At 33.3% G+C, this 27,456-nt stretch overlaps 1 protein-coding gene and 1 pseudogene across 5 annotated transcripts in view; both read right to left on the bottom strand.

Moving 5' to 3' along the window:
* The window catches only part of TRAPPC8 (trafficking protein particle complex 8), a 75,522-nt gene that overhangs the window by 31,384 nt on the left and 16,682 nt on the right, over nucleotides 1–27,456 (bottom strand). For 4 of the 5 annotated variants that reach the window (XR_004277889.1, XM_032309362.1, XM_032309360.1 and 1 more), the window contains exons 5-15: nucleotides 26,948–27,101; nucleotides 24,813–24,906; nucleotides 23,928–24,187; nucleotides 23,457–23,572; nucleotides 22,598–22,748; nucleotides 18,266–18,366; nucleotides 16,900–17,005; nucleotides 7,780–7,911; nucleotides 3,479–3,703; nucleotides 2,409–2,517; nucleotides 375–569 (exon numbers count right to left, since the gene is read on the bottom strand). Coding sequence is in view for 4 of the 5 variants with exons in the window: in XM_032309362.1 (XP_032165253.1) it covers nucleotides 375–569; nucleotides 2,409–2,517; nucleotides 3,479–3,703; nucleotides 7,780–7,911; nucleotides 16,900–17,005; nucleotides 18,266–18,366; nucleotides 22,598–22,748; nucleotides 23,457–23,572; nucleotides 23,928–24,187; nucleotides 24,813–24,906; nucleotides 26,948–27,101 (1,643 nt within the window). In the remaining variant the exon portion in view is untranslated. The remainder of the gene's footprint in view (nucleotides 1–374; nucleotides 570–2,408; nucleotides 2,518–3,478; nucleotides 3,704–7,779; nucleotides 7,912–16,899; nucleotides 17,006–18,265; nucleotides 18,367–22,597; nucleotides 22,749–23,456; nucleotides 23,573–23,927; nucleotides 24,188–24,812; nucleotides 24,907–26,947; nucleotides 27,102–27,456) is intronic. The other variant, XM_032309361.1, reaches the window with a different exon arrangement.
* Nucleotides 12,123–12,274, bottom strand: LOC116572582 (annotated as a pseudogene).

Raw genomic sequence — 27,456 nt, 5'->3', positions numbered from 1 at the left:
GATCATGATCTCAGGGTCCTGGAATCGAGCCCTGCATCGGGCTCTCTGGTCAGCAGGAAATCTACTTCTCCCTCTCACTCTCCCTCTATGCTCTCTCTAATAAATAAAATCTTAAGGAAAAAAAAAGACTTCCTCTAGAAGATTTCCCTCCAATTTCTATGTACTAACAAATGTCATTCTCTCTTCTGTATTCCAATAGCACACTATATGTACCAGTATCAGAGCCCACAATGCCTAGTTTTATACATGCAGCTCACTAAGTTATGTTTCCAAATTTATTATTTCATGCCTTCCAGTCTATCTGCTGTAAGACAGACTAAATTTGATTTTATAAATCAAACAAAAAACCATGAATAAAAATTCAAGTATATCACCTTCTACAACTGCCAGTGGAAATCTTGAGTTATCCGAGTAACTATTCAAACAGTATTGTGTGGGGTAGAAATTGGTTGGAATTACTCCTCTGTTGACCACAGCTACAACCTGTTCTTCAAGTTCTCGCCACTGCTGAGAGGACTCAGAATCATACTCCTGATCAAGACTTACATGAGTGGCTGCTTGCTTTTCACCTAAAACAAAAAGTCACAATTCAGTACATGTATACTAACACCCATCTGCCCTCAAATGAGACATATTTTAAATAAAAATCCAAGGTAGCCAAATAAATATATATACATACACACTCACTCATGCCTGTTTAATTACCCGAGAGAAAAATATTCTCTTAATAACCCTAGCCTAAATGGAACTTGACTTATAATATTCTTGTTCTTTTCTTCTTAACTCTGAAAGAATACGTTTTTCTTAATATTTCACAATTTCAAATAAAAGACTTCAAACATACAGAAACACACGGAGAATAACAAATATTTATACACTGAAATTTAACAAATGTCAACGTTTGTCATAAAATCCCAAATATTCTTTATGTTACAAATAATTAAAGTCCTCTGTGTAACCCTCCCCAATCCTATTTTTCTCCTTCATCTCTACTAGCACTTCTTGCCAGAGCTATTCCAGAACTGAAATACAGTGTTTTCATCCATATTTTTTCCTTTGCCACATATTAGTGTATACATAAACAATGTATGCATTGGATGAATTGGTTTGACACTAGAAATTTATATAAATGGAATTACATTTGATTGATCATTCTGTAACATTTTTCGCTCAACATTATGGCGTATTATCCATACTGAAACATATGGAACAATTTCATTCATGTCCTATAGCATGAATCCATTACATAAATATACCAAAATTTATCAATTCAGCTCCTCTATCATTCTAGTATTTTTCACTATTAAAACCAATCCTGCCATAAACATTTTCATAATATATATACACATATATATGTGCATATATATATATATATATATAATAAGATTTATTTATTTATTTTAGAGAGAGAGAGGAACAAGTAAGGACAGAGAGAGTCTCAAGCTGACTCTGCATTGAGCACGGAGCCCAACACACAGCATGATCCCAGGACACTTAGACCACAACCCAACCCAAAACCAAGAGTTGGACACTTAACCGACTGCACCACCCTGGCACCCAGTGATGAATATTTTTAAATTTTATACTAAATCTCAAAGAGAAACATATTAATAAGTTCAAATATAAGAATGCTTAGAATTACAAAGTTTACTTTAACATATTTACATTTGTGGCCCAGTACTGCCATTCTAAGGTTCAATCCTTAGAAAATAAGCCTGTATTTTAAAAAGACTTACAAGAAGAACAGAATATTGGCAACTGTTCTCTGCTACTACGTATATTTGAAATTTCTATAACAAAAAGTTAAGAAAACAAGTTTTAGGGGCGTCTGTGTGGCTCAGTGGGTTAAGCCACTGCCTTCAGCTCAGGTCATGATCCCAGAGTCCTCGGATCGAGTCCCGTATCGGGCTTCCCCTGCTCTGCAAGGAGCCTGCCTCTCCCTCTCCCTCCACCTGCCTCTCCCCCTGCTTGTGCTCTCTCTCTTTCTCTCTGTCAAATAAATAAAATAAAAATCTTCTTTAAAAAAAAGAGTTTTTCCACAAAAATGTCCATCAAACATAATTTTATATAAGGAAAAGAAGGAAACAGTCCAACTATTAGCAAATATTAAAGTACTTCATTTATATGTACTGAATAAAGTATCTTACAGCCATTAAAAATGTTCAATAAGACTATGTGAGAAAACCCATTATAATTGTAGCTATTTTGTTTTTATTTTTAGCTTTTAGAGCTGGAAGGAAAACCCTGAAGTACTGGTTATCTTCAGTTGGCAGGATGATAAGTGATATAGTACAGAGTTATTTATTTTCAAATATGCTTTAGCAATTACAACATCATTTCTTAAATAAAGAAAAAAAACACTTAAAAAAATAGTCACTATGCAACAAGGCCAAATAAAATTTACAAACCATCTGCTGGTCGTCTGTCATGGCCAAAGAAAACCCGTGTTGCTGAACTGTTAATATATGGTAAAGGTAGCTGTGGTAAAGGACCATCTGGTGATAGCTGACTTACATTCTAGAAGAAATAGAGAAGAAGAATTTTTTGAGAAAACTCCACTTTCTTTACATTTGCCTTCTCATTTTTTAATATGTAAGGAATTAAAAATATGTTAAGCAAGAATATTAAAATAAAGAATTACTAGTTTTACTTAATATATCAGCCATCATAATAACTTATTTATTATCAGTTATAATAAATAACATTTATTCTAGCCAAGAGAATCTTCCTCAAGTTCCTCAGCTAATTGGCTCTCTTTGGATGTGAAAACTTCCAAATACTATTGTATGCACTTTACTTCCTGTGACTCTTTACAGCATCCTATCTGTTAAAATTCTAACCCATTTGATCTCAAATTAATAAAGAATGAAAGCATATTTTCTGCAGGACAGATAAAATATTCATTATTCACAAGTCTTGAAGAAAAAATTTTTAAATTTGAAAAAATTTTAAACTTAAAAAATGTGAAAGGTAAGTTTTTCCCTAAAATAATGTTTTGTATTTTCTAACCCCCTGTCTCAGTGAAGTATTTTTCCTTCCTATTAATTTTTCTGGGTTAGACCATAATATGGCCACTTCCCATAGACACATACCTTTTCATCTTTCATAGAAAAAAGAAAGGAATATATTTTTTCCAAAGGACGGTATGAGAACCCAATATGTTATAAAATTTGTTATGATTCAAAAAAATAATGAAGAAGGAGCCTAGAAAGTCACGGCATCTCTTTCTTTTTTTTCTTTTTAAGTTCCAAGAATACGCACAGATCAAATGTTTACGGAATATTAAAATTCCCTTTTAAAGATCTGTAGAAGGGCAATGGAACTCAGATCTTTGGCCGAAGGGCATAATGCCACATTTTATTATGACAGATAATTATATAACTTATAAGATTTATTGAACTCCTACTAAAGGAGTTTTTTTTTTAACTAAAAATAATGACTTAAATTTTAATATCTACTACTAAAAACAAGTATTCACCTTGTAAACATAAAGATACTCTCTGAGGAAGGCCCCTTGTTGAGCAGCAGACTGTTTGCTTTCATTGATTAAAATATGCCTAAAAGCAGACACAGCATTGTCCAGTTGCCTAAGGGTATACGACTGGCGGCCAATAGTGAAGTTAATATGATCCTCTGCAAGAGACCAGCCTTTTCCCTTGTAAACTTGCATGGCTTGACAATAACAGCGCAAAGCATGCTTTTTCTGAAAGAAAATAAACAAAAGGTATTATAATCCAAACTTCTCTTGGACTAGAAAAAGTAAACACACACATAATCACGAACCTGGTAACTGGTGCTTCTAACAAAGACTAGAATGATAAAACAATGAAAATAACATTTATGAAGACCCCTTTGCAATTATTACTAAAAAATAAGAGGTCCTGAAGCAGGCAAGTGACTGCTTTGTCTAAGAGCAGGAAGACAAAGAAGTCAAAAATGATCATGACTTTATGGAAAACCATCGGGGAGTTTTCAGAGAGTAGCATCCAGAGTCATAAATTAGGTTGTTATTTTATAACTGAGAACTACCTTACTGATTGCGTTACGGTCATCTCTATGCCACGGCACTGGGCTGAATGCTAACTAAACTATGATTTCGTTAGGTAGTAAGAGTATGGTATATTCTTTTCTTTTGCCCACTGCTATATTCTGCCACACTTGTGAGCAGATATTTGGCATTAATTGCCTATTACTGAAACCCCCTGAACTCCGACAACCTCTATCTTAAAACTGGGATTTGGTACCAAGGAAGAGGCTTCACTCCACTAACTCTGCTTCAGAGTATACTCTTGACCCTAACTCCCCTCTCCAGGGTAGATTACAACTTTGTACCCTGTACAGCCAGAACTGCTTGTTTTTTTTTTAAGAAAATGTTTTCCTGGTTAAAAAATTAAAGCAAATCAAAATCATCTGCCACTTAATAGCATGCAATTTAAGAACTCAGTCTCTCTTCTGTGATATTCCTACAAAGATACCCAATCCAAATCTCACTGGGAGGAAACATCAAACACCAAACAAACTGAGAGACATACTCTATAAAAATAATCGGCCTGTAATCTTCAAAAGTATCAAGGTCATAATGTCAAAGGATCCTTCTGAACAGGATCCTTATGCTATAAAGGATATTTACGGGACACTGGTTGGATGATTAGCTAGTGGTACTGTATCAGTATTAAGTTCTTGATTTGATTGCTGTATTGTGATTATATAGGAGAAAAAGTCTTGTTTCTAGAAAATGGGAAATACGTCCTGAAATATTTGGGAGTAATGAGGCACCAGGTAACTGGTAACTATTTGATAACTATCAAATCACTCAGGTAAAGTTTCTGAACTGTACTTATAACTTTTTTATAAGTTTGAGACTGTTTCAAAATAATTTTAAGTGCTATTTCTTGATCTCCATACTTCCTTTAGTAAAAAGGAACACAAACATTGAGTCTTAAAAACTGAGATACAAGAAACAATATGTCAAAATGTTGAGTTCAAGTGCATTTTTATGATTTCTTGGAAAAGCATCTAAAGAGATTTAAAAGGTAGCAAGGATTTAAAGTCTGCCTTTTAAAGTAAAAATTGAAACGGGTATACTGTGTCTAGGGGTATATGGGACACAAACACACACACCCTCTCTAGCACTTTCTTAAATTTTTTACCAATTTTAATCTTCAGAAATGTCAATTTCTTTTTTAAAATTCCTTACTGGAAAACTAACGGTAAAAAAAGGAACTATTAAAAAATGCTGGGGACAAGAAAAGCAATTTGGCACAAACTCTCAGACAGAGAGGACTGAGAAATGGCCTTTCTATATACACATAATCTTCTCTAACATCCTCTATTCTCAGCCAACAACACATTTTAATGGAAATGTCATAAAAAGTGCTGCTTCTGAGGAACAACTTGGCCTCACTGACAACCACTTTTGTTCTATGTCCCACCTTCCAAGGAAGATACTGTTCTTGACCAACTACAATAGGACATATATTTATTTTTCCAACAGAAGAGCATTTCTAGTTATACTTTTAGTTTCTATATACTGTCTGAGAAAGAGATTTTCTGGATGCAGGGTTATATACAGAGTGGTCACAAAATACAGAACTGGGTACCCTGGAATCACTAACTCCACGAGATAACTAGAGTTAAAGATGATTACTAAGAGGGTGCCCAGGTGGCTCAGATGGTTAGGTATCTGCCTTCAGCTTGGGTCATGATCCCAGGGTCCTGGGATCGAGCCCCATATAGGGCTCTCTGCTCAGCATGGAGTCTGCTTCCTCCTCTCTCTCTCCCTGCCTCTCTGACGGACAGATCTCTGTCTGTCAAATAAATAAATAAAATCTTAAGCCAGCCAGGCGCCCCCAAACGTAGCATTTTTAATTTGCATGTATTTCCTAGAAGTAACATATCCTATAATCTCAGAAGATGAAACATGAGTGGTTGTTTCCAATTCCAATGACATCATCATGTTCATAAATGAAACCATTCATAAAAGTGGACAAAGATTGGAAAAGGATGACTTATTTTTAATAAGAGACAATGGATCATTCCTAATGGGGTATTTAATTTTCCTCCCAAGCAAAGGGAACCACATGCTTATTACATTTTGAATAAAACATTTTTAAATGACAATAAACAATGGGATAACATGCTCCAGATGCATTTGCATTTACTATGGAAGAAGAGCTTTGAGAAATGATTCTTTAAAATTTTGTTCCCCTCTAGAACCTGAGAAATTCTAGTTGATGGAGTGTATCAATTATTATAAATTGATATATTAAAAAGATATTTAATTTTAGAAATTTTTAAAATTTATTTATTTGATACAGAGAGAGAGAGAGATCACAAGTAGGCAGAGAAGCAGACAGAGAAGCAGACAGAGGGGGGCGGGAAGCAGGGTCCCTGCTGAGCAGGGAGTCTGATGTGGGGCTCGATCCCAAGACCCTGAGATCATGACCTGAGCTGAAGGCAGAGGCTTAACCCACTGAGCCACCCAGGCGCCCCTCAGAAATATTTTTACAGTTTTGTATCTAATATAAAGCAAATTCACCTATTTTCTAACTTGCCAGTTTCCAAAAATAGAAGGAGGAACCCAATATTGAAATACTTGTTTTTTAAAATCATGGCATTTTTCGAATAAATAAATAAAATCTTTAAAAAAAAAAAAAAAAGGGGGCGCCTGGGTGGCTCAGTGGGTTAAGCCGCTGCCTTCGGCTCAGGTCATGATCCCAGGGTCCTGGGATTGAGCCCCGCATCGGGCTCTCTGCTCAGCCGCGGGCCTGCTTCCTCCTCTCTCTCTGCCTGCTTGTGATCTCTCTCTGTCGAATAAATAAATAAAATCTTTAAAAAAAATAAAAAATAAAATAAAATCATGGCATTTTCACATGAAATTGAGAGTAATTTTTGAATGCTTTTGTTTCTTTGCACCGTTTTAATAACATATAATTTAAAATACTGACATGTTTGTTTAGCACAGACTTTGAAAAATAGAAGTATGTTCATAAAAATTCATTATTAACCAAATTTTTTTAAGTCCTCATATTTCCCTATGATATAAAAAAACTCCTTAAAAGATAAGACTATGGTTTTACAGTACATACTAAGCTCCTTGTATAGTTCCAGGAATTCAGAGATGATTCTTCAATCTATACTTACTTATCTATATTTACAGTAAATAAATGACTTACTGCTGCTACCACTCTGCCTTTAACAATTCTCCCTCCAACTAATAATTAAAGGGGCAACTGGGGCTGGAGAAATCGCTCTAAAATAATAAATATCTCTCCAACCCAACTGCTTCCAGGGAAAAGAGAGACAGGATTTCTACTCATTAAATATTTAGTAAATATCATTATAAGGCACTTTGAGAAATAACAGAAGACCAGAGCTGAAGCAGAGAGTCCAGCCACTGTGAAGGATAATTAAAATTGTTTAAATGCATTCAGTATATCCAGCCCTTCATATGTATGATTTGTTTTATCCTCACAAAAATTTGGGCAAGACTCCAAAATCCCAAAATAAATACAAAAACTGAGGCTCAGAGAAGTAACTTAAACCCAAGTCAAGTTGTGAGCAGATCAAGATTCACACCCACATTTATCTATATCCAAATCTCATGCCCTTACCAATATAACACATTACCTCAAAACAAAATTTGCTTCCATTTTTAAGATTAACTTTAAAATCATAAAAAATTGATGAATGGCATACATTTATAAAATAAATAGCTAATAACAAAAATTAAAATAAACTATTACTTTTTTTTTTTTTTTTTAAAGAAAATACACTCACCTGCCCAGCTTTACTAAACCGATGGCCTGCCAGTATCATATGAAATGCATATTTTCTAACCATGGGACTCTTCATGTTTATAAAGCAATGTGCCGCCTGCTCCAAAAGAAGTGCACTTCGAAGATCAGAATCCTATTGAATGTTTAAAAAAAAAAAATAAGGTTAGTTTCATAAAATTAAAAGCAAAAAGATAACTGGTAAAAACCATTTACTTTCTAAAAATAATATATAGTATATTCACTATTTAGCATAAGAGAATCTGAGGGCAGAAATCAAAGGGCAATCCAATCTTGATGATTCTTTCTTCCAATAAGCACAAATTTTTCTTGAAATCCTTCAAAAAATTCCCTACTATTAAATATTTTCTTTTGTTTTTCATAAAGCCAAATGTCTGGTTATAATATGCAGTGTATAATAAATCTCTGAAGAAATGCAATCCCTTTTCAAATGGCAAAAAAAAAAAGTACATAAACTGAGAATACAGATATACTGATTAAAGACAAACTGGAAAGGAAAGCACAGAAAACAACAGATTCGTACAATTTCTTCAGGAAATTGATCTGAGATATCCAATAGCATATTTCCATTTACCCAAGAAAAAAAGGGAAAAATAAGAGAATGTATGTAGAATATGAAATAATCTACTCTCTGCTTTATCCTCTATTAAGTTTACTGTATGTAAAAGCAATTCTCAATTTTTGCTTAATTCAAGAATACCAAAGTGACTGCTTTTCATTAAGAAGTTTATAAGGTTTCCCCTTCAAAGATTATCCCGGCTATTAGCATTATTAGTAAACGGTACAACTCAAATTAGTTTCCATTTCAATGGACTCTTACATTAGTGTCTACAAAAACCACATACTACATTTACATCCTCATCCATAAGGACAACCTTTCAAATGAAAGAGCCATCACCACTTTACAAATAACAGAGAAAGTAGTGAAGGATGCTGATCAAGTATCAACAACATTTTCACCAAAACTTTCTCTAGGTTTTCAGCTATTCTCAAGCTGAACTTACCATGCCCTTCCATGTGTTCTGCTGCCATTATTTTCCCCAGGGAGAGTTGAAAACAGAAAACATTTACTTTAAATGCAATAATGTCAACAAATTATAGTTACATCAAAAAAGTGCTCATAGATCATAGATTATTATAACTAATCTCTGCAGCAATCACAAAATTAGAGTAGAAACAGATCTGAGGAAACAATCTAAAAAGCATTCAGTAAATGGTAGATATTATTACCTAGTTCAACTCCCCTATGACAAAAACTTAATGATAAAATGTTTCTGTCCAAGTTAAGATCCAAAACCTAATTAAGTGGAAAAATCAGGAATGTACAATTGACAAGCCATTCTTATCCAAGAGTTAAGGGAGCGAGGGAGTGCATTCATCATTTTTAGGAAAATGTTTTCTTCTTTAAAAAATAATTTTTTTCCTTAAAGAATAAATGTTTGAAGAAAAAAAAAAAGGTAAACATCTTTCTGCCCTATTCCATGCCTCATCTAACTTGCCAGACTAACTACAATCACCAGCGTGGTGGTGGTGTCATTTCTCCCTCTCTATATTTGTGCTTTTGTGTTAAATATATATTGTTTTCTCAAAATAAATGTAATTTTTCATACAGAATATTCTTTATCTCACTTTTTGGACTTAATATAGTATCATGGTCATCCTTCTAAGACATCTATACTTCTTATTTCTTTTAAAGCTACACTGTATTCTGTTTATATAAATATTCCACAATTTGTTAATATGGTCTCAATTGACTAATTTAGTATTGCAGTTACTGAAAGCTATATATATAGTTCAAATTCTAATCGACAGAGCCAAACTGTTACAAAAAAAGTAGTAACAATATATAATCTCATCAAGAGAATGAGAGTGTATGTTTTCCACTTTACTCAGCCAAAAATTACTTTAAAAAATTTTTACCTCTTTCATTAAAAAAAGATGATACTTTGCTCCTCAACATACATTTAATAGTAAGGGTGGTACTTCATACGTTTAAGGCTCTTTGTATTTTTTCTGTGAATTGCTTATTTATATTCTTTTGTGAATGGGTTTTTGTGATTATGTGGTTTGTAAGAGCCCTTTGTATACTTAATCAGTATTAGACCTTTGTCATACATTTGCAAATACTATTTCCCAGTTTTGACATGAATGAGGTTTTTCTTTAGTAGTCAAGCATACTAACTTTAGCCTCTACAGCTTCAAGATACTGCGCCAAACTATGAAGGAATGTTATTCCTAGATTTTTTAAAAAATGCTTTCCTGTATATTCTGGTGTATATATGTTTGTTTCATTTTTTCATATAACTTAATCAAGCTATAATTATATTACCATGTAGCAAGTAAGTTAGGAATCCAACTCCAAATAGCTAGACATCACAATACCATTTAGTGAATAACCTAAAATTCTCCACTAATTTTAAATGACACCTAATTATATGTTATATTTAAAATCTCATTCTACTCCATTACTCTGTCTTATCACTGTAAACAGTTTTAATTTCTGTAGCTTTACAATAAATCTTAATATCTGGAACAGGTAATTTCCTCTAAATACTTCTTCTGTTTCCAAATTTTATTTAGGCTTTTCAATAGCATTTCACAGTCTTTTTCTTAAAGTGCTATAAATTTATTCCTAGTATGTACACACAAACACACGCAGTCACATACAGTTATAGAACATAAATACATACATATTTTTTTAATTGCTTATGAGACTTCATTAAACTAGAAAACTTGGAAGGGCAGCAATCCTGGGCATTCTAATTAAGATAAGGAACATGCCTTAGACATCTTCAATGGCATGTAAAAGATTCTAATGTACAATCTAATTGAGACCAGCACAGTAAACCCTCAGCACTGTCAAATTTAGTACTCAAGGGCTGACCAATTTAGGAGACCAGGAGGTCCATAGCATATATCATTTCAGTTGAAGTAAAATTTCACTCTTGCATCCATATGGCAGTTGTCTGAGAAAGAACTGATCTGCTGAGCTGAATGCCCTACTCCCATGACTCCTGCAACTTTGTTCTTCTGCAGTCCCTGTCTCTTACAGTGACACCTACAGTAGAAAATATATTGCTTTAAACCAAAAAATAGCCCTGAAAAAAAAATGACAACTGCCCTCAGTGTTGATGGAAGAAAAATGAAAGAATTTCACAAAGTGAGAGTATTATCTAGAAAGCAGAGGCTTTTAATGAGTTGAAGAATAAAGTTTTATTTTAGTGTTAATTCATATCTATGATATGACAAGTCTATTACATATGCTCTACAAAGAACTAAGAAAAAAAAATCTGTGATACTATTTCAAGAGGAATTCCAGCCTATGAACTTTGCCTGTAACCAAAAAGATAATTTTAAAAACTGCTACATTAACTTAAAACATGAGGATAAATATCAGGGAGGGGGAATTAACTGAGTTAGAGGATTCAATAAACACTTCCATAAAAACACAATGGATGTGGGCACTGGTTGCACAGACTTAAATAAATCAAATCTCAAGGATGGCTTTCAAATTTTTTCCTTGTGTAACTGAAGTTAGTAGGAAAGATGCTACGAGCTGATCAGTTCACCACAGGAACAGTTCCTCCCAAGGTGGAGAAACTTGTAAAAACTGCTATTACTACCTCCAATAGTAAAAAAAACTCATTTACTGTGTTTTAATGCAGTAACAAAGGGGCTAGTAAGACCAGAATAAATGTTCAGCACAGAAACACAGACACAGTAGGGAAAAAGCATCACATCTTAAGCGCCAAATTCAAACATACTGTCCTATAAGGTGGTAACTGTGGAGTGTTTTATCATTACCTGGGTTTGCTCTGTCATCCTGAGAATCCCAGCACATAACATGAATAAAATCCACTTGCCCATAAATTTACAGTCCAAAAAATAAAGCCAAAGTACAACTCTGTCCACCCAGACCTCATAGCTGTCTTTTCCAAAACAGTGCTACCAAAAACCTAGGAAATCTAATTCACTATTGTCAGGAGTATGTAACTCTGTTCCCTATCCACAAAGCAAGTGTACTTTTCACATATTATAAGCCTTTTTCATTGACAGAATGCATATAAAAAATACAATTAATAGTTAAAATTTAACATAATTTTATATACACTATACCCAGTAGTCTTTACTTCCAAATTATCTGAAAGAAATATCTGAAAGGTATAGCACAAAAAAAACACAGGAATGACAATTTCTAGGGAAATATACCACCACTCATCCGACCTCTCACCCCTAAAATAACAGTTATAGTAAGTTTCTTCAAATTTGATGACAAAACAAATCATCCAGGTTTGAAAAGGTGAAAACAAACTTGGAAAGGAAAAAAGAATAATGACAGAAAATACAAGTTTGCAATGCAGACAGAAGAATTTGCTTCAAATAATTTTTATTCAAACTCCTAAAACCATAAATTGCCTTTACATTCACTGATAGTCCTTAGATTGCACTTGATCTTAGCCAAAAGGCCAAGAAGCGATGACAGTCCCTCGATTCAAAAACAGCAATATATTCAAACTGAAGTTAAGATTATTTATTACAATACAAAACATAAACACACTCAAGAATCTATATTCAGCTCTACTAAATAATTTATGTCTAGCAACTGTTCATTTTGGTCAACGTCCATGCAGTATCAATTACCTGACACTGTTAATATCATCCCTTAATCTAATTAGCTATCTTACAGAAAGCTTTTAGAATAACTAATGGTTCAGTTCAACAAACATGTAAATTATACACCATGTGCCAAGGCCAGTGTTAGGCACTGAGAATAAATATGCAGAAGACAACACAATTTCCTACCCTCAAGAACTTAAATATAATTTCCAGTATGTGACAAGTCAGGTCTTACAGCATTGTAAGAGAGAGGAAGATAGATACTTAGGATAATCTGGGGTATTGCAGATGACTATCAGAAGGATATGACTGAGGGGCGCCTGGGTGGCTCAGTGGGTTAAGCCGCTGCCTTCGGCTCAGGTCATGATCCCAGGGTCCTGGGATCGAGCCCCACGTCGGGCTCTCTGCTCAGCGGGGAGCCTGCTTCCTCCTCTCTCTCTGCCTGCCTCTCTGCCTACTTATAATCTCTATCTGTCAAATAAATAAATAAAATCTTTAAAAAAAAAAAAAGAAGGACATGACTGATATAAGGACTAGTAGACAAGGGAACAAAGAGGAAAAGTCCCCAGTCCAGGAGGACATTACAGACATGAACCAAGACAGGAGAAGAAGGATTTAAAGAGGCAAGGGGGTGGAAAGGGAAGTAAATTATTTGGAGATACAGAAAGAAAACATGTTTTAAGAAATTAAAAGAAAAACCTGGATTACTGACAGAAGACTGTAGGCACATCTCGGTTTCTGCCTTGGCCGATGAGAAACTAGCTGGTTATAATTTTAAGATATGATCAACAAGATAAGCAAGTTTATGACTTTAGTATAGGTATGTTGTGAAGTTGCTTTGGAAGCACCCAAATAAGTTAAGTCTAAAAGGCAGCTGGCATTACAAATCTAAAGTTCAAAGAGAAGTCAGTTTTGGAGATAAATAGATTTAAGAGTGAAAATCATTCCTAAGAAATGATCACCCCAAAAATGTATAGAGTAAAAAGTATAGTGATCCAAGGATTAAAACCATAGAGTATATTAACATTTAAAAGGCAAAGAAAGGAAGTATTTGATTTTGTTTTTGTTTTTTTCCTCAGGTATTCATCTAAAAAATCTGTCTTTAGCCACACTTATTAAAAAAATCATTACCATTCTTTATAGGCCCGGAGTTGACACAATTTAGTAATCTGCTATGGTGTACATATACAATGGAATATTACTCACCATCAAAAAGAATGAAATCTTGTCATTTGCACAAACAAGAATGAAAACTAGAGTGTATTATGCTAAACAAAGTCAGTCAGTCAGAAGAAGACAAATATCGTTATGATCTCACCCATATGTGGAACTTAAGAAACAAAACATATGAACACAGAGGAAGGGAATGAAAAATAAGATAAAAACAGAGAAGGAGGCAAACCAGAAGAGACTCTTTTAACTATTGAGAACAAACTGAGGGTTGCTGGTAGGGAGATGGACTTAATGAGTGATGGACATTAAGGAGGGCACTTGCTGGGATGAGCACTGCGTGTTGTAAGTGATGAAGAAGAAGGAGGAGGAGGAGAAGGAGGAGGTGGTGCCTCTTCTGGAACTTTCCATCTACACGCAGTCTTTGGGGCACTCGAATGGCTGAGTCAGTTAAGAGTCTGACTTTTGATTTTAGCTCATGTCATGATCTTAGGGTTGTGAGATTGAGTTGTGAGATCAGGCCCCATGTTAGGCTCCACACTCAGTGGAGAGTCTGCCTGAGATTCTCTCGTTCCCTCTCTCTCTGCCCCTCCCCCCTTGCTCTCTCTAAAATAAATAAATCTTTAAAAAAATCTTGAAAACACACTTTTGCCCTTGTTTAATATTGGTGTATTACCCACGAAATTTTATCTATTAGATGCTTTTACTACCAATCAGATTCAAAGTAGGAAGAGAGTAAGTTAGATACTATAGAAGTAGCTTTGAAATTGAGCCCTAGCCAACAATCCCTCCCCTTAACTAGACCTTTGAGCTAACAAGGTCAGAAACATCTGACCCTAAACCACCTGGCATGCTGACATCAGATGTTTATTCTTTGAGATTAAAGCAAATGTGCAAATACTGTTGGCCAGTTTGGAGATGGGGTAGAAAAGTAATACATTACACACCTATTAGTGATGCAAAATAATAAAAATAATATCTGCTGTAAATTTTCAATAGTAACTATAAATGGATTGCTTTTTCCTCTTCTAAAATATTCATAACAAAGGTTATTTTAAATGCTTAAGATGATGATTTACAAGTTCATACTAATGAAACTAAGATTAAAAAATTCCTTAGTAATTACTCACTTTAAGTATCAATTTAATATTACAATGATGCACATACATGTTGCTTTAAATATTATTGTATGTAAGAAAATAATTTCATTTACAACTGCACTAGGAATAAACTTAACCAAGGAGGTGGCAGAGCTGTACTCTGAAAACTATAAAGTGCTGATAAAAGATACTGAAGATGATACAAATAAGTGGAAAGATAGTCCATGATCACATACTGGAAGAATTACTATTATTAAAACTACCATAATTCCAAAGCAATCTACAGATTCAACACAATCCCTACCAAAATACCAACTGCATTTTTCACAGAAACAGGGCAAACAATACTAAAACTTATATGGAACTACGAAAGTCCCCAATGCAATCTTGAGAAAAAAGAACAAAGTTAGAGATATCACAATTTCAGATTATAAAACACACTACAAAGTTGTAAAAATCAAAACAGCATGGGACTGGCAAGAAAGGAGTCACTCTGACCAATGGAACAGAGTAGATAGTCCAAAAAGAAATTCATCCTTATATGATCAATCCATCTATGACAAAAGAAGCAAGAATATACAACAGGGAAAAAAGCCTCTTCAATAAATGGTGCTGGGAAAACTGGAAAACTACACGCAGAAAAATGAAACTGGACCACTTTCTTACATCATACACAAAAATAAGCTCAAAATAAAGACCTAAATATAAAGACCTGACATCATAAAAATCCTAAAAGATAATACAGTAATTTCTCTGACATTGACTGTTAACAACATTTTTCTAGATGTCTCTTAAGGAAAGGGAAACAAAAGCAAGAATAAACTACTAGGACTAAATAAAAATAAAAAGCTTTTGCACGTTGAAAGAAACCATCAAAACAAAAAAGGCAACCTACTGAATGGGAGAAGATTATTTGCAAATGATACACCCAAAAAAGGATTAATAACCAAAGTACATAAAGAACTTAACTCAACACCAAAACATAAATAATCCCATTAAAAAGTGGGTAAAGGACCTGTATAGACATTTTCCAGAGAAGACACAAAGACCGCCAACAAACTCATGAAAAGATGCTCAACATCACCCATCATCAGGGAAATGCAAATCAAAACTACAATGAGATTAGCAACTTAGACCTGTCAGAACGGCTAAAATAAAAAAGAAATAACAAACATTGGCAAGTATGTGAAGAAAAAGGAATCCTCATGCCCTGCTGGGAATTCAAATTGTTATGGCCTCTGTTGAAAATAGTATGGAAGTTCCTCTAAAAAACTAAACTGTAAGTACCATATGATCCAATAACTTACTAGTGGGTATTTACCCAAAGAAAATTAAACCACTGATTTAAAAAATTATATGGACCCTTATGTTTATTGCAGCATTATTTATAATAGCCAAAGTGTCCACTGATAGACAAATGGATAAAGAAGATGTGGTTTATATATCTATATACAATAGAACATTCACAGCCATAAAAAAGAATGAACTCTTGCGATTTGCAACAACATACAGATGGTCCTAGGTGGTATTATACTAAGTGAAACAAGTCAGACCGAGAAAGACAAATACCATATGACTTCATTCATATGTGGAAACTTAAAAACAAATTAATAATAAAAAGCAGAATCAGACCTATAAATACAGAGAACAAACTTAAGTTGCCAGAGGGAAGGGAATAGGGAAATGGGCAAAAGGAGTGAAGGAGAGTGGGAGATAGAGGTCCCCAGTTACGGAATGAATAAGTCACAGGGATAAAAGGGAGCATAAGGAATATACTCAATGATCCTATAATAGTGTTGTACGTGAAAGATGGTTAACTATAACTGTGGGGAGCAGAACCTAATATATACAGAAGTTGAATCACTATGTTGCACACCTTAAACTAATTTAACACTGTATGTCAGCTACATTCAAAGTAAAAAATTAAAAACCAAAAAAGAACTTAAGTAGATCAATATTGCTATATAAGTCAAAATCTAATTCATAAAAGATGTACATGTTTGTAGTTAATAATAATGTAGACTTAAAATAGAGAAATAAATTCATAAAATATTTCTAAAATACATTTAAAATTAATTCAACAAATAAGTAGCCATATTGTAAATTCCTAAAAAGAAACTGCCTTCTACTTTCATGTTTTGCATATGCTTTAAAAAAAAAAAAGTTTTTGAAATTAATGAAACATTACTAAAGTAAATACTACACATTTTCAGTACCTCACTAGTCAACCGTATTAGGAGAGCTGCAGCCTCTGAATATTTGCTTTGGCTTTTTAAGATTTCAGCACTAAGCAATACACATCTCTCAGCCAATACCATATTCCTAAAGGCAAAAAAGACAAGAAAAATATAATTAGCATTACAGTAAAACCTTAATACATCACAGTAACCACGTGTTCTCACAGAGGGCTATATCTGCCGCCAGAATCTCCAAATACATTCTAGAATAGACTGCAAGGTTTAAGAAGTGGGATCCAAAACTGGCTCCACCACTTATTAGCTGCAGCCCTAAGGCAAGTTAAACTCTTTTTTAAGTTTCATTCTCCTAATCTGTAAATGAAAACAGTTAATAGTACCCACCATTTCACAGATTTGTTATGAAAATTCAGTGAGTAAGTGTGTAAATTATTTTGGCCTAGCAGCAAGTGATGGGCACTCAAAAAATGTTAATGATTATTAGTACTGTGTTATAAACACACTGCTATTACTATTATCCCTATTCCTTAATATTATAAGAGACAGAATTACCTCTGTCTTCCAACCCACCCATTCTACATAGGACAGTCAGAAAAATCTTTCTGAAAAATAACTTTTATTATGTCAAAGGATCTACACAATACTTAAGAATTCTCCATTTGCTTCAACATAAATAACTACAGCTTAGCAATAATAGTAATAAATGAGAATGAGGGTTCCACATACCGATACCTCCCAAAACACTATTTCACATGCACCCTGTACCCTAGCCAGGGCTCCATTCCCTTTCACCAGTGATGATGCATCCAAAACATTATTTCTGCCAATCACAATTCCTGAAATGTCTTCATGACTGTCAAATCCCAACCACCTTTCTTTCAGATCCATTCCTCAAAAATCCTATGAAACCTCCTCTGACCACTTTCTGGATCAGTCTCCTCAGAGGTGGTGAGTTCTAACTTTTATGGAGTTCCGACAGAGCTCATTATGTGTATAAAACACTTTTCATTTTCTTCCCTGGACTATTATTCAACTCTTTGTGTTCTACATATTTAACAAAAAAAGTTCAAAATGGCTAACCCTTGGCTTAACAGTAATTTAGGTTAGAACTGTCCACACAAAAAGATCACTCTCACTATACCGTATAATCTCAGAATTACACATAACAAATTCCTAACCACAAACCCAAACAAAATAGAAAGAGAAAGGACGTAATAAAACACTAGTTTTAAAAATCACCTCATTTTGTCTCTAACTGTATTAACTTGATTCAGGAGCTTGTTTAAATTTAAAGCATAAAAAACAAAAAATCCATTTATACCTAGGAACAATATGAGTGTTAAGTTTACCACTAAATGGATAGAACATAAACATTCTAGTCACCTACTTGCAGATATCTCTATATGTCTGGATTGCTGTGTCCATGTAATGCGCAGGATATGGCCTAGGTGCTCCTGGCTGAAGAAAAGCTGACACTGCTGCCATTTCCTAAAGAAAAAGACATTATTTATACTACTTCAAAAAGAGAAATATTCTTATAGTTAAGCATTTGGAAGCCTACAAATTGTGGATTGAAGTTTGCTGATGCTTTTTATATATGCATACATATAAATTTCATGGATTAATGCAACCTTGAAAAATGTATTTATATACTTTTAGTTTTTAAATTATTTAGTCAAATACCAAAGTCTGTCATTCAGTATTTAAATAAGATTTTTCAAGACCTGATAAACATTTTGAGTTATGGTATATACAACTAGCAATCCACCTAGCTTAAGATTCTGCCACCACCGTCTCCCTGTTCTTCTCTATCCCTCAATGAGTAAACAGACTGATAGAGACAAGGCAAAGTACATCTTTTCTTAATCACTAGCATCAGAACATGACAGCAGAGTTCACAACTTGCACTTTATGTATTCTAGCTACTTACACACTATTTTACATCCTATACCATACAAAAGGCACAAAAACCTATTTCTTAGACCTATATTACTGTTAATTTTCTAGGTCTTTTTACTTGGCTTCTAAAAGCCATTCTATTGTCAATGTCTATGCTTTTAGTTAATAATGCAAATAATATACAATGGTGCTAACAAATTTAGAAGTGAAGACTCAAATACAGGGGTTTTGGCCTTCTTGGTAAAATATACTACTATGTCCTCTTATAGACCAAGCTTCAAAAAAATTTTAACTAGAAAAAAAGAACCTTTCATAAATTGGGAGGGGTGGACTTAATGCTGATCCACTTTTAGAATGAATAAATGTATTTGTCTGCAACATTTTTTAAAACAGAAAAAAATCAGGTAATTATCTAAAAATTGGGAGAATGATTAAAACCTTTAACCTGACAAGCTATAGGTTCCATGATAATATAAACTGCATCTGTTCCAGAATGCATTTCTATCCTTGGTATCCAACAGTATTTGCTCCAAAATTTAATGAATTAGCTGAATGAAAATATAGTATATCCATGTGACAAAATATACTACAGCCCTTAGCATGTTTTAACTACTTTATATTTTAACATACATAATGAATATACAAATGCTTCTATATTATACAAAAAAGCAAATACATATTGAATATTTGGCAAAATAATATATTGTACAGAAACACATATTTACTATATACAAACTATATATATTACATATTAATACATGAATAAAAGGGTACTGAGAATATATGGTAAAATACTATATTGTACAGAAACACATATTTGCTATATACTAATTATATATATCATAAAGCAATACATTAATAAAAAGATACTAAGAAGAAAATCCTGTAAGAAAAATATATCCCCAAATTCTACATTATTTTCTAATTTATTACTGTAAGAAATATTAAATCAATATACATTCGAACAAAACTGACATAATTTCTAAAGATCTGGTGAAAACATTCAAAATGATCACCCCAAGTTACCCTATGATATTCAATAATCCATTAAACCATTAAATCATGTCTTACAGTCTTTGATATGGAATAATACTTTTTACAAAGATTTTCATCAAGGAGTGATCTACTTACCCTTCAGTTAGGTAAAGTAGTTATGAAAGACTAAATACAAAAATATATATATTTTTAAGAACTCTTATTATTGGGGTTAAAAAAAAAAAGAGAGAGAACTCCTATTACTGGGGAACCTGGGTGGCTCAGTTGGTTAGGTCTGACTCTTGATTTTGGCTCAGGTCATGATCTCAGGGTTGTAAGATCAAGCTCTGCGCTGGCATGAAGCCTGTTTAAGATGCTCTCTCTCCCTCTCTCTTCCCCCCCAACTTGCATATGTATGCATGCTCTTCCTCTTAAAAAAAAAAATCCTATTACTGGTTTTGCTACGATATATATTTTAACTTAAAATCATCATAACTAAATATCTTCAATTTTTAGTTAAAGAGGCAGGCAGTACGGTGAAATAACAAGCCCTGAGCCCAGCTGTTGCACAGGCAGGAGCTCTTTCCATCTGTATGTTAAAAAAACAAAACAGAAAACAACTGCCTACACTTTGGCGTATTCAGACCCCTTCTCCAGAGTACACCCAGTGTACTTGCACAGTTCTTGGCTCAAAGCATCTGCACTTCTGTCCATGTCTACTTTACGGCATGTCCACGGGTTAGGAGCTACTATCCTCCACCTCTACTTCCAGCCAGTATTTACATGTTGGTTTTGTGTATGTTTTTTATTCCCTGAGGTAACTTCTAGCCATGCTGGAGTAGCCTCACTACATTACTTGGATCTCACAAGGTACAAACACACTTTATGCTTTTGTTTGTAGTCTGGTTTCAAAGATACATACATGTCTTAAGAACTGTCCCAACCCTAATTTTCTCCAAAGTCTTTTGTTTTTAGGGCAGTGTTTATAGACTACAAGAATTTTCAGGTATTCATATATTGTGTTATAGGAGATATGACTTTATTTTCCAATACAAAACTATCTTCTCTCATATAGTTGCTACTAATACCTCTACCTAAATGATTTAAATATGGTATTCACCAGATTGCAGATAAAAATGAAAAAGCTTATATACCATAAAACCACAAAAATCTTTTGCCATACCTTTATAAGATTCTACCTCCACACATTCAATTAGCAGGTACATAATGTACAAGTTAAAAATTCATACCTGTGTTGTAAAGTATTTATGAAATAACATTAAGTATTTATGATTTTATATCCATATAGTCATTATTTTACACTATCATATTTAGACTATATTATTTAGACTATAATGAAAGATTACAGAATGTCTAGCCAAGGACAATTCATGTAAGTTTTCAAGTACTTCAACTCATAAAGATTTCAGCTCCTAAACAAGGTTTTCAAAAGTTAGCAGACGTTTTTCATTAAAAATAGTACAGAAATAAAAAAATAATTTTGCTATTTTAGTTTTACATTGTTATTTTAGTATATATTAAAACAAATGCAAAATAAATGGCAATTATTAAACAAATGTCTAATTTCCAGTGAAATATTTACTCTTCTACATTTTTGTTCTTCACACTTTTGTTTACAAACATATATTTTTAAAGTGATTATGTAGAAAGGAACAGTGTTAATTTTACTCTTTTTTACACAGAGAAAGCAGATTATGGATACAAGTATGACTTTTAAAGAACTTAAAATGTTGTAAGGCATACAAGTAAAGAATATTCTTTCTGGGGGACACCCGGGTAGCTCAGTCGGTTAAGCATCCAACTCTCAATATCGGCTCAGGTCATGATCTCAGGATCATGAGATGGTGCCCCACCTGGGGCTCCCTCTGGGCATGGAACCTGCTTAAGATTCTCTTCCACTCCTCTCTCTACCCCTCCCCCCACTCATTTTGGCTCCTCCAAAAAAAAAATTAAAAAAAAAAAAAAAAGCCTTTCTGACACACAAAGGTTTACATATCAACTATAAAAACTAACATAGTTGTTGCTTAAAGCCCTTTATATACAAAGCAGTGTGCTAAGCACAGAACAAGCCTTATACCATATCTAAACCTATGCCATCAGGATTCACATTTAACAAGCAAAAAACCTGAGGCTTAGAGATGTTCAATATTTACCTCAGATGATAGTCTGTCTCACACCAAAGTACATATTCTTAACTGATATATAGTCATATATATGAAAATATATAAAGAACTGATATAGGGCGCCTGGGTGGCTCAGTGGGTTAAGCCGCTGCCTTCGGCTCAGGTCATGATCTCAGGGTCCTGGGATCGAGTCCCGCATCGGGCTCTCTGCTCAGCAGGGAGCCTGCTTCCTCCTCTCTCTCTCTGCCTGCCTCTCTGCCTACTTATGATCTCTCTCTGTCAAATAAATAAATAAAATCTTTAAAAAAAAAAAAAAAAAAAAAAGAACTGATATATAGTCATATATATGAAAAAAAATTAAGCAATTTTGAAGTATTTTTCAATAGGCCTAAAACCATCTGCTAAAAATAAGCTACACTCAACATAATAACTGAAATTCAAATTAAATTTTGCATACACAAAATTAGAAGGTACTAACTTGTGAAAGCTAAGGCATCAATTCTCATATATGACATATTTAAATATACTAGTTTGAGGAAAATCCATCAATTCAGCATAAACTAATTCAAAATCTATAATGCATTACATCCTCTTTGAGTACAACTTTATCTCTAGGTATTTTGCTTGCCATTTCATAAATAGAACTTCTAAATCATTTATGATAACAGAAGTAAGAAATTATACTATTATAGAATACCAACCAAGGCACCAGCTGCATAAAGCATTGCTTGATCATTAAGAAAATCTTTCTTTGCAGTATGATAGCAACTATAAGCCAAATCATAATGCTGCACCAAAAAGCATAAGTCAGCCATTTTTCGGATCTGAAGCTCTGGTGCTTCTGGTGGATACCTGTAAATATAAAATAAGTTAAAAAAGTATTTTATAATTTATGACCCCTAAACCATTAAATACTATAAAATGTCTAACAAGCTGTTCAACTCTCTAAAACATTACGAAAACTAATCTGGTCTTACAAGAACTCTATCTCCAACAAGAGACTGTTATTTCTGAGATATTTGGAAACAATTATATTTATATAATTTATAGCCTTATAACTGAGAACTTCTCAACAGCAGGTAAGCATTTTCTCCATGGTCAAATTATGAAGTAAATGGTTAAGTCTAAGTGACTAACTTTATATATAACCATGAAAAACATAAAAACCCAAGATGAATTCCATTTTCTCCTTAAACAAGCTTTTATATTAATGAAAACTGTCTAAATGTATGCCATGACTCAGAATCGCTAGACCATAATATTTTAATTTAGATGAGTTATTAAATGAATACCTAATCTAACTCCATCTTTTTACAAATAGGGAAAGAAACCCCAAGCAAGGGACTTTCCCAGTTCTTTTTTATTTTTAGATATCTAATTACCTAATGGTTTAAAAAGAAATTTTTAATGCAATTAACTTATAGTCACTGGTCTTATCTACCTAAGTTTTAACCAATATGAAATTAGAAAACTAAAAAGATAATCCTTTTTTGCCAGACATCACAGAGTCAAACACCAGTCAGTTAAATGCAGGAAAACCAAAAACAGTATTTTACTCACAGCAGTCCAGATGTATTTTTCAGTTCGTTAATGCTTTTTTCTGGAACTTTACTGCCACTAAACCATTTTTTAGTTGCAGAAAATAGAGATCGACTTAAACCTTTTCTTGATATTAGCTACCAAAAAAGATTGTTACAAATGTGAAAAATTAGTATTTTACTTTTATATACAAAAGAATTCTAAATAATTAAAAATCTTTGAAAGTGAGCAAATATTCCTTTTAGTAACACTGATTTAAAGAAAATTGTTCAATAAGCTAGCAAAATCCCTAGTGTAAATGAGTAAGTATCTTCCAGAATTTAACAGTATTTCATCACTAATAGTGACACCAATAAATCCTAATACTGGTCTACCTTTAATTTTTAAAAAAAAATTAAGTATTTTTGAATAACTTATACTACTATGTTCCCAAGTTTACTCTTCTCTGAAATTAAAAAAAAAAAAAAACTAATCCAAACAATTAAAGCTTACCTGATCATTTAATTGCCGAATTGTTTTTTCTATATGTGGCAAAAGGCCCCGAAATGTGAACTCTTGTATAAACTGTCGAATTCTATCATGATCAGTAAGAGTTAAACATGCACCATGAATAATTCCAGTATTTGCTTTCTTTGTTTCATGTAATGATGAAGCAAATTTTACATGATCTGGGCCATCCATGCTGTTAGAAGGGTCACTGGATGAGTCCAACTGAAGTGGGTGAGCTCTAAAGTTATTTGGTAAGCCATCTACTGAAAAACAGATCTTTCTTTTACTCTCAGAAGCAACAGAAAATTGTGATATCACTACCATACTGCTAAAGAAAAAAAGAACAATGTTGGAAGCCTTTATCTTTCTGTATATAAGTCTAAAATACAGTAACATTAACATTTTCCCTCCTAAAATTACAGGAGTTGAATTAACACTTGTTACAGATAGTAGAAATTTAAAGATTCATGTAAATTAAAGAAAAATAGTAATAGTGTTAAAATAAAACACTTTAAATAACACAACTAATAAGAAAAATTTTTAACAAAAGAAATTTCAGAGATATCTCTATCAAAACTGTAATTTAAAATACAAAAATAAAGCTCTCAAGATCATGTCAACTTTGGGAATAATTAATGCTGCACACAGTACCTTCTCCCTTGCTTTCTACAAACTGTTTAAAAGAAATACATTACTCTTATAAATTTTTAAATGTCAAAAAAAAGTCAAACTCAAATGATTCAAAAAATTCTTCAAAGAAAAACTAATCTCCCATTTTCTTTTTTTAATTATGAAAATTTCCCCCATCTTTTATCTGTAAGGATTAGCATGCTTTGAGAACAGTGCATATTTTCAATCAAAAGAGAAACTTAGAGAAAGTAGCAAGACCTTTGACTTCGTTATCTAATCCATCCAATGAAAGCAAGTTACTATCAGAATTCTTATTTGAAGTTATAGTACAAGGGCCATCTTCATATGATTCCTATCAAAATAAAATAAAAAAGCATTAGCAGTTATAATTTATTAATCATGTTTAAGATACTACCAAATCCATCAACAATTTCTGCTATCAGCCTTATGAGTTTTAGCAAGACACCTCGTTTTCAGTCCTCCAAATTCTTAACTTCTTCCATATATCTTATCATTCCAGTCCACACCTCCTGTATTCCTAACTTCCCTATCACATTCAATCTACTACCCAAATTCTTCTGAATCCAAATGATCTGTTTTCCTGTTTATATATGGTAAGCACATGCCTCAATGAGTACCTGTAGAAGGGTCTGAAATAAGAAATAAATGCAAAGAGAGATGGACTACTAGTCAGGAAGGGGTAAATAAGAGGGATGGTGTGGAATCTCCTGGGTCATGGATATGGTATTAACAGGCTGGAGTAAATTCTGAATCCACCATAGGGTAAAAATACCAATACGACGTTTATTTGTACAAAGGCGCTGGTTTCTCAGTCAACAAAAAAACTTAAAATAAAAATACCCAGATGACAAAAAAAAAAAAAAAAGGCATTGTTCCATGTCTTACTTTCAGGGAAATATGTAAGCTGAAAATTAACAAGATAAAAGTAATCGGGACGAGCATTCAAGAAAGTTTAAAAAAAATTAGGTATAGTTAGCCTGGAAAAAAGATACAAGGGAACATGAGAACTGTATCTGTCCTATTTTGAAAAGCTGACTAAATGAAAAACTGGTCCCAAAGGACCAATGAATAAAAGCAAAGGGAGACGATATTTGGTTGATCCTCCAGCTGGTAAGACATGGAACAGGTCACTTGAGAAAAGAGTGAGTACTGGATGAGGTTGTTCACAGGTAAGGATTAAATTAGGGGATTAGATTTGATGAGCTTTAAAACTATCCTCCAATCCCGGGCTTCGCTACAGAATTTCTGATACCTCTGCCTTTTGTTAAAAGTTCTCAAATTGGACAATTTGACTTGTGCTTCCCTTCCTTAGGATGATTGGACTCTAAATTCCCATTTTATTTATTGTTCCCATTCTGTGTGTGCCCGGAAAGACCATATTTTAAAATAAAACTCCTCCATATTCAATTTGTTCTTTTTTTCCTCACTTTTCCCCATCATTACCTTAAAGTAACTATCAGTATAGCACTATATCTGGATCAAAAATTTCATATGTAGGATAGAAAAATAAGGGAAATAAATAGATTAAACAATATTTATATTAAGACATCAAAAATTAATCTATAATTGATATTTTAAAAATATCAAAAGAATACACACGTAGTTTAAATGTACAAAATACATATAAATTTTCCATTTCTTTACAAAATCCCCCTTCCACACAGAAAACAGTGAACTCTTGATTATCTTGAACTAAGCATAGGAAATCAGCCTCTGACTACTACCAGGTGGCATACAATTCTATCTAAAAGTTTGACAAATCATGAAACCTTATACCTACCCACTTCAACCAACAGATGATGAACATTAGTCTAGAATTCTAGATTAAGAAAGGAGCAAATTAGGAAGAAATAACACTTCCTGAAAATTCAGAAGGAAAGGAAATCAAAGGAAAGTTAGGGAAAAAAGCCCACCCACCTAAAAAGTATGAGCTCCAAAAGGTGGCCATAAGAACAGCAAGTTGAAAATGAAGGAAGGCAACCCCAGAGCATGTGGATAATAAAGAATTGACTGTAAGCATTCATAAGGAATTAAACGTGCAAGTAAAAAATTCTATTCTCTACAGTAGTCTAGCCAATCTAATTCAATTCTTATGTAATTCACTTTTCACCTTTTAATAAAAGATCTATCAACACTGGTATTATATACCTGAAAAGAGTACACATGAGGGATTATGTGTTAGTTAAAACAGTATTAAACCACTGAATTAAGAGCTCACATGCTGATGGATCAGAACTAGCCACATTCCACAAAATAAATATTAACAATTCTAGTTAAAGGAAGACATAAAAAAATTCTATAGTGATATCAATATGCCATAAAACTGGAATACAGCTTTTGTGGTTTGCTTCATTGTTGTTTTTTACATATACCTGGTTTTGAATACTATTTTTCTGGAGATACTGACTCCAAGGATCTGGTATCTGTTCATCTGATGCTCGATTAGATGTTCGAGAATTAATTTTAAGTAAATAGCAACCCTGAGTTCCATATTTCTGTTTCATTTCTTCATAAATTGATTCAGCTCTAAAGTAAACAATGGAAAAAAGGTTTGTAATAAATGGAGAGCATACCTGAGGCAATAATAAAGTAATGTAAAAATCATCCCCAAAAAAGGCAGAACAGAAAATAGAGATAAAATAGTAAAAATATTAAAACAAAGATCATGATCCTAACTGAAATTTAGCTAGCTTGGATAACCTTAAAACAGTTACCAAATTGTGCTTCATGGAATAAAATTTTGCAAGATACTCCTACATTATTCAAAGAGAGGGTTCTGGTAGTCAAACTAGTTAGAGAACCACAGTAAACAAAGCCAGGAGACCACGCCCAAGCCTCCTGTTCGCAAAAAACATGCCCTGTGAATTTCCCAAAAATGGCT

The sequence above is a fragment of the Mustela erminea genome, chromosome 13, assembly GCF_009829155.1.
Source record: "Mustela erminea isolate mMusErm1 chromosome 13, mMusErm1.Pri, whole genome shotgun sequence".
NCBI lineage: Eukaryota > Metazoa > Chordata > Mammalia > Carnivora > Mustelidae > Mustela > Mustela erminea.
The sequence above is the reverse complement of the archived record's forward strand: the minus strand, read 5'-3'. Positions and strand labels throughout refer to the sequence as shown.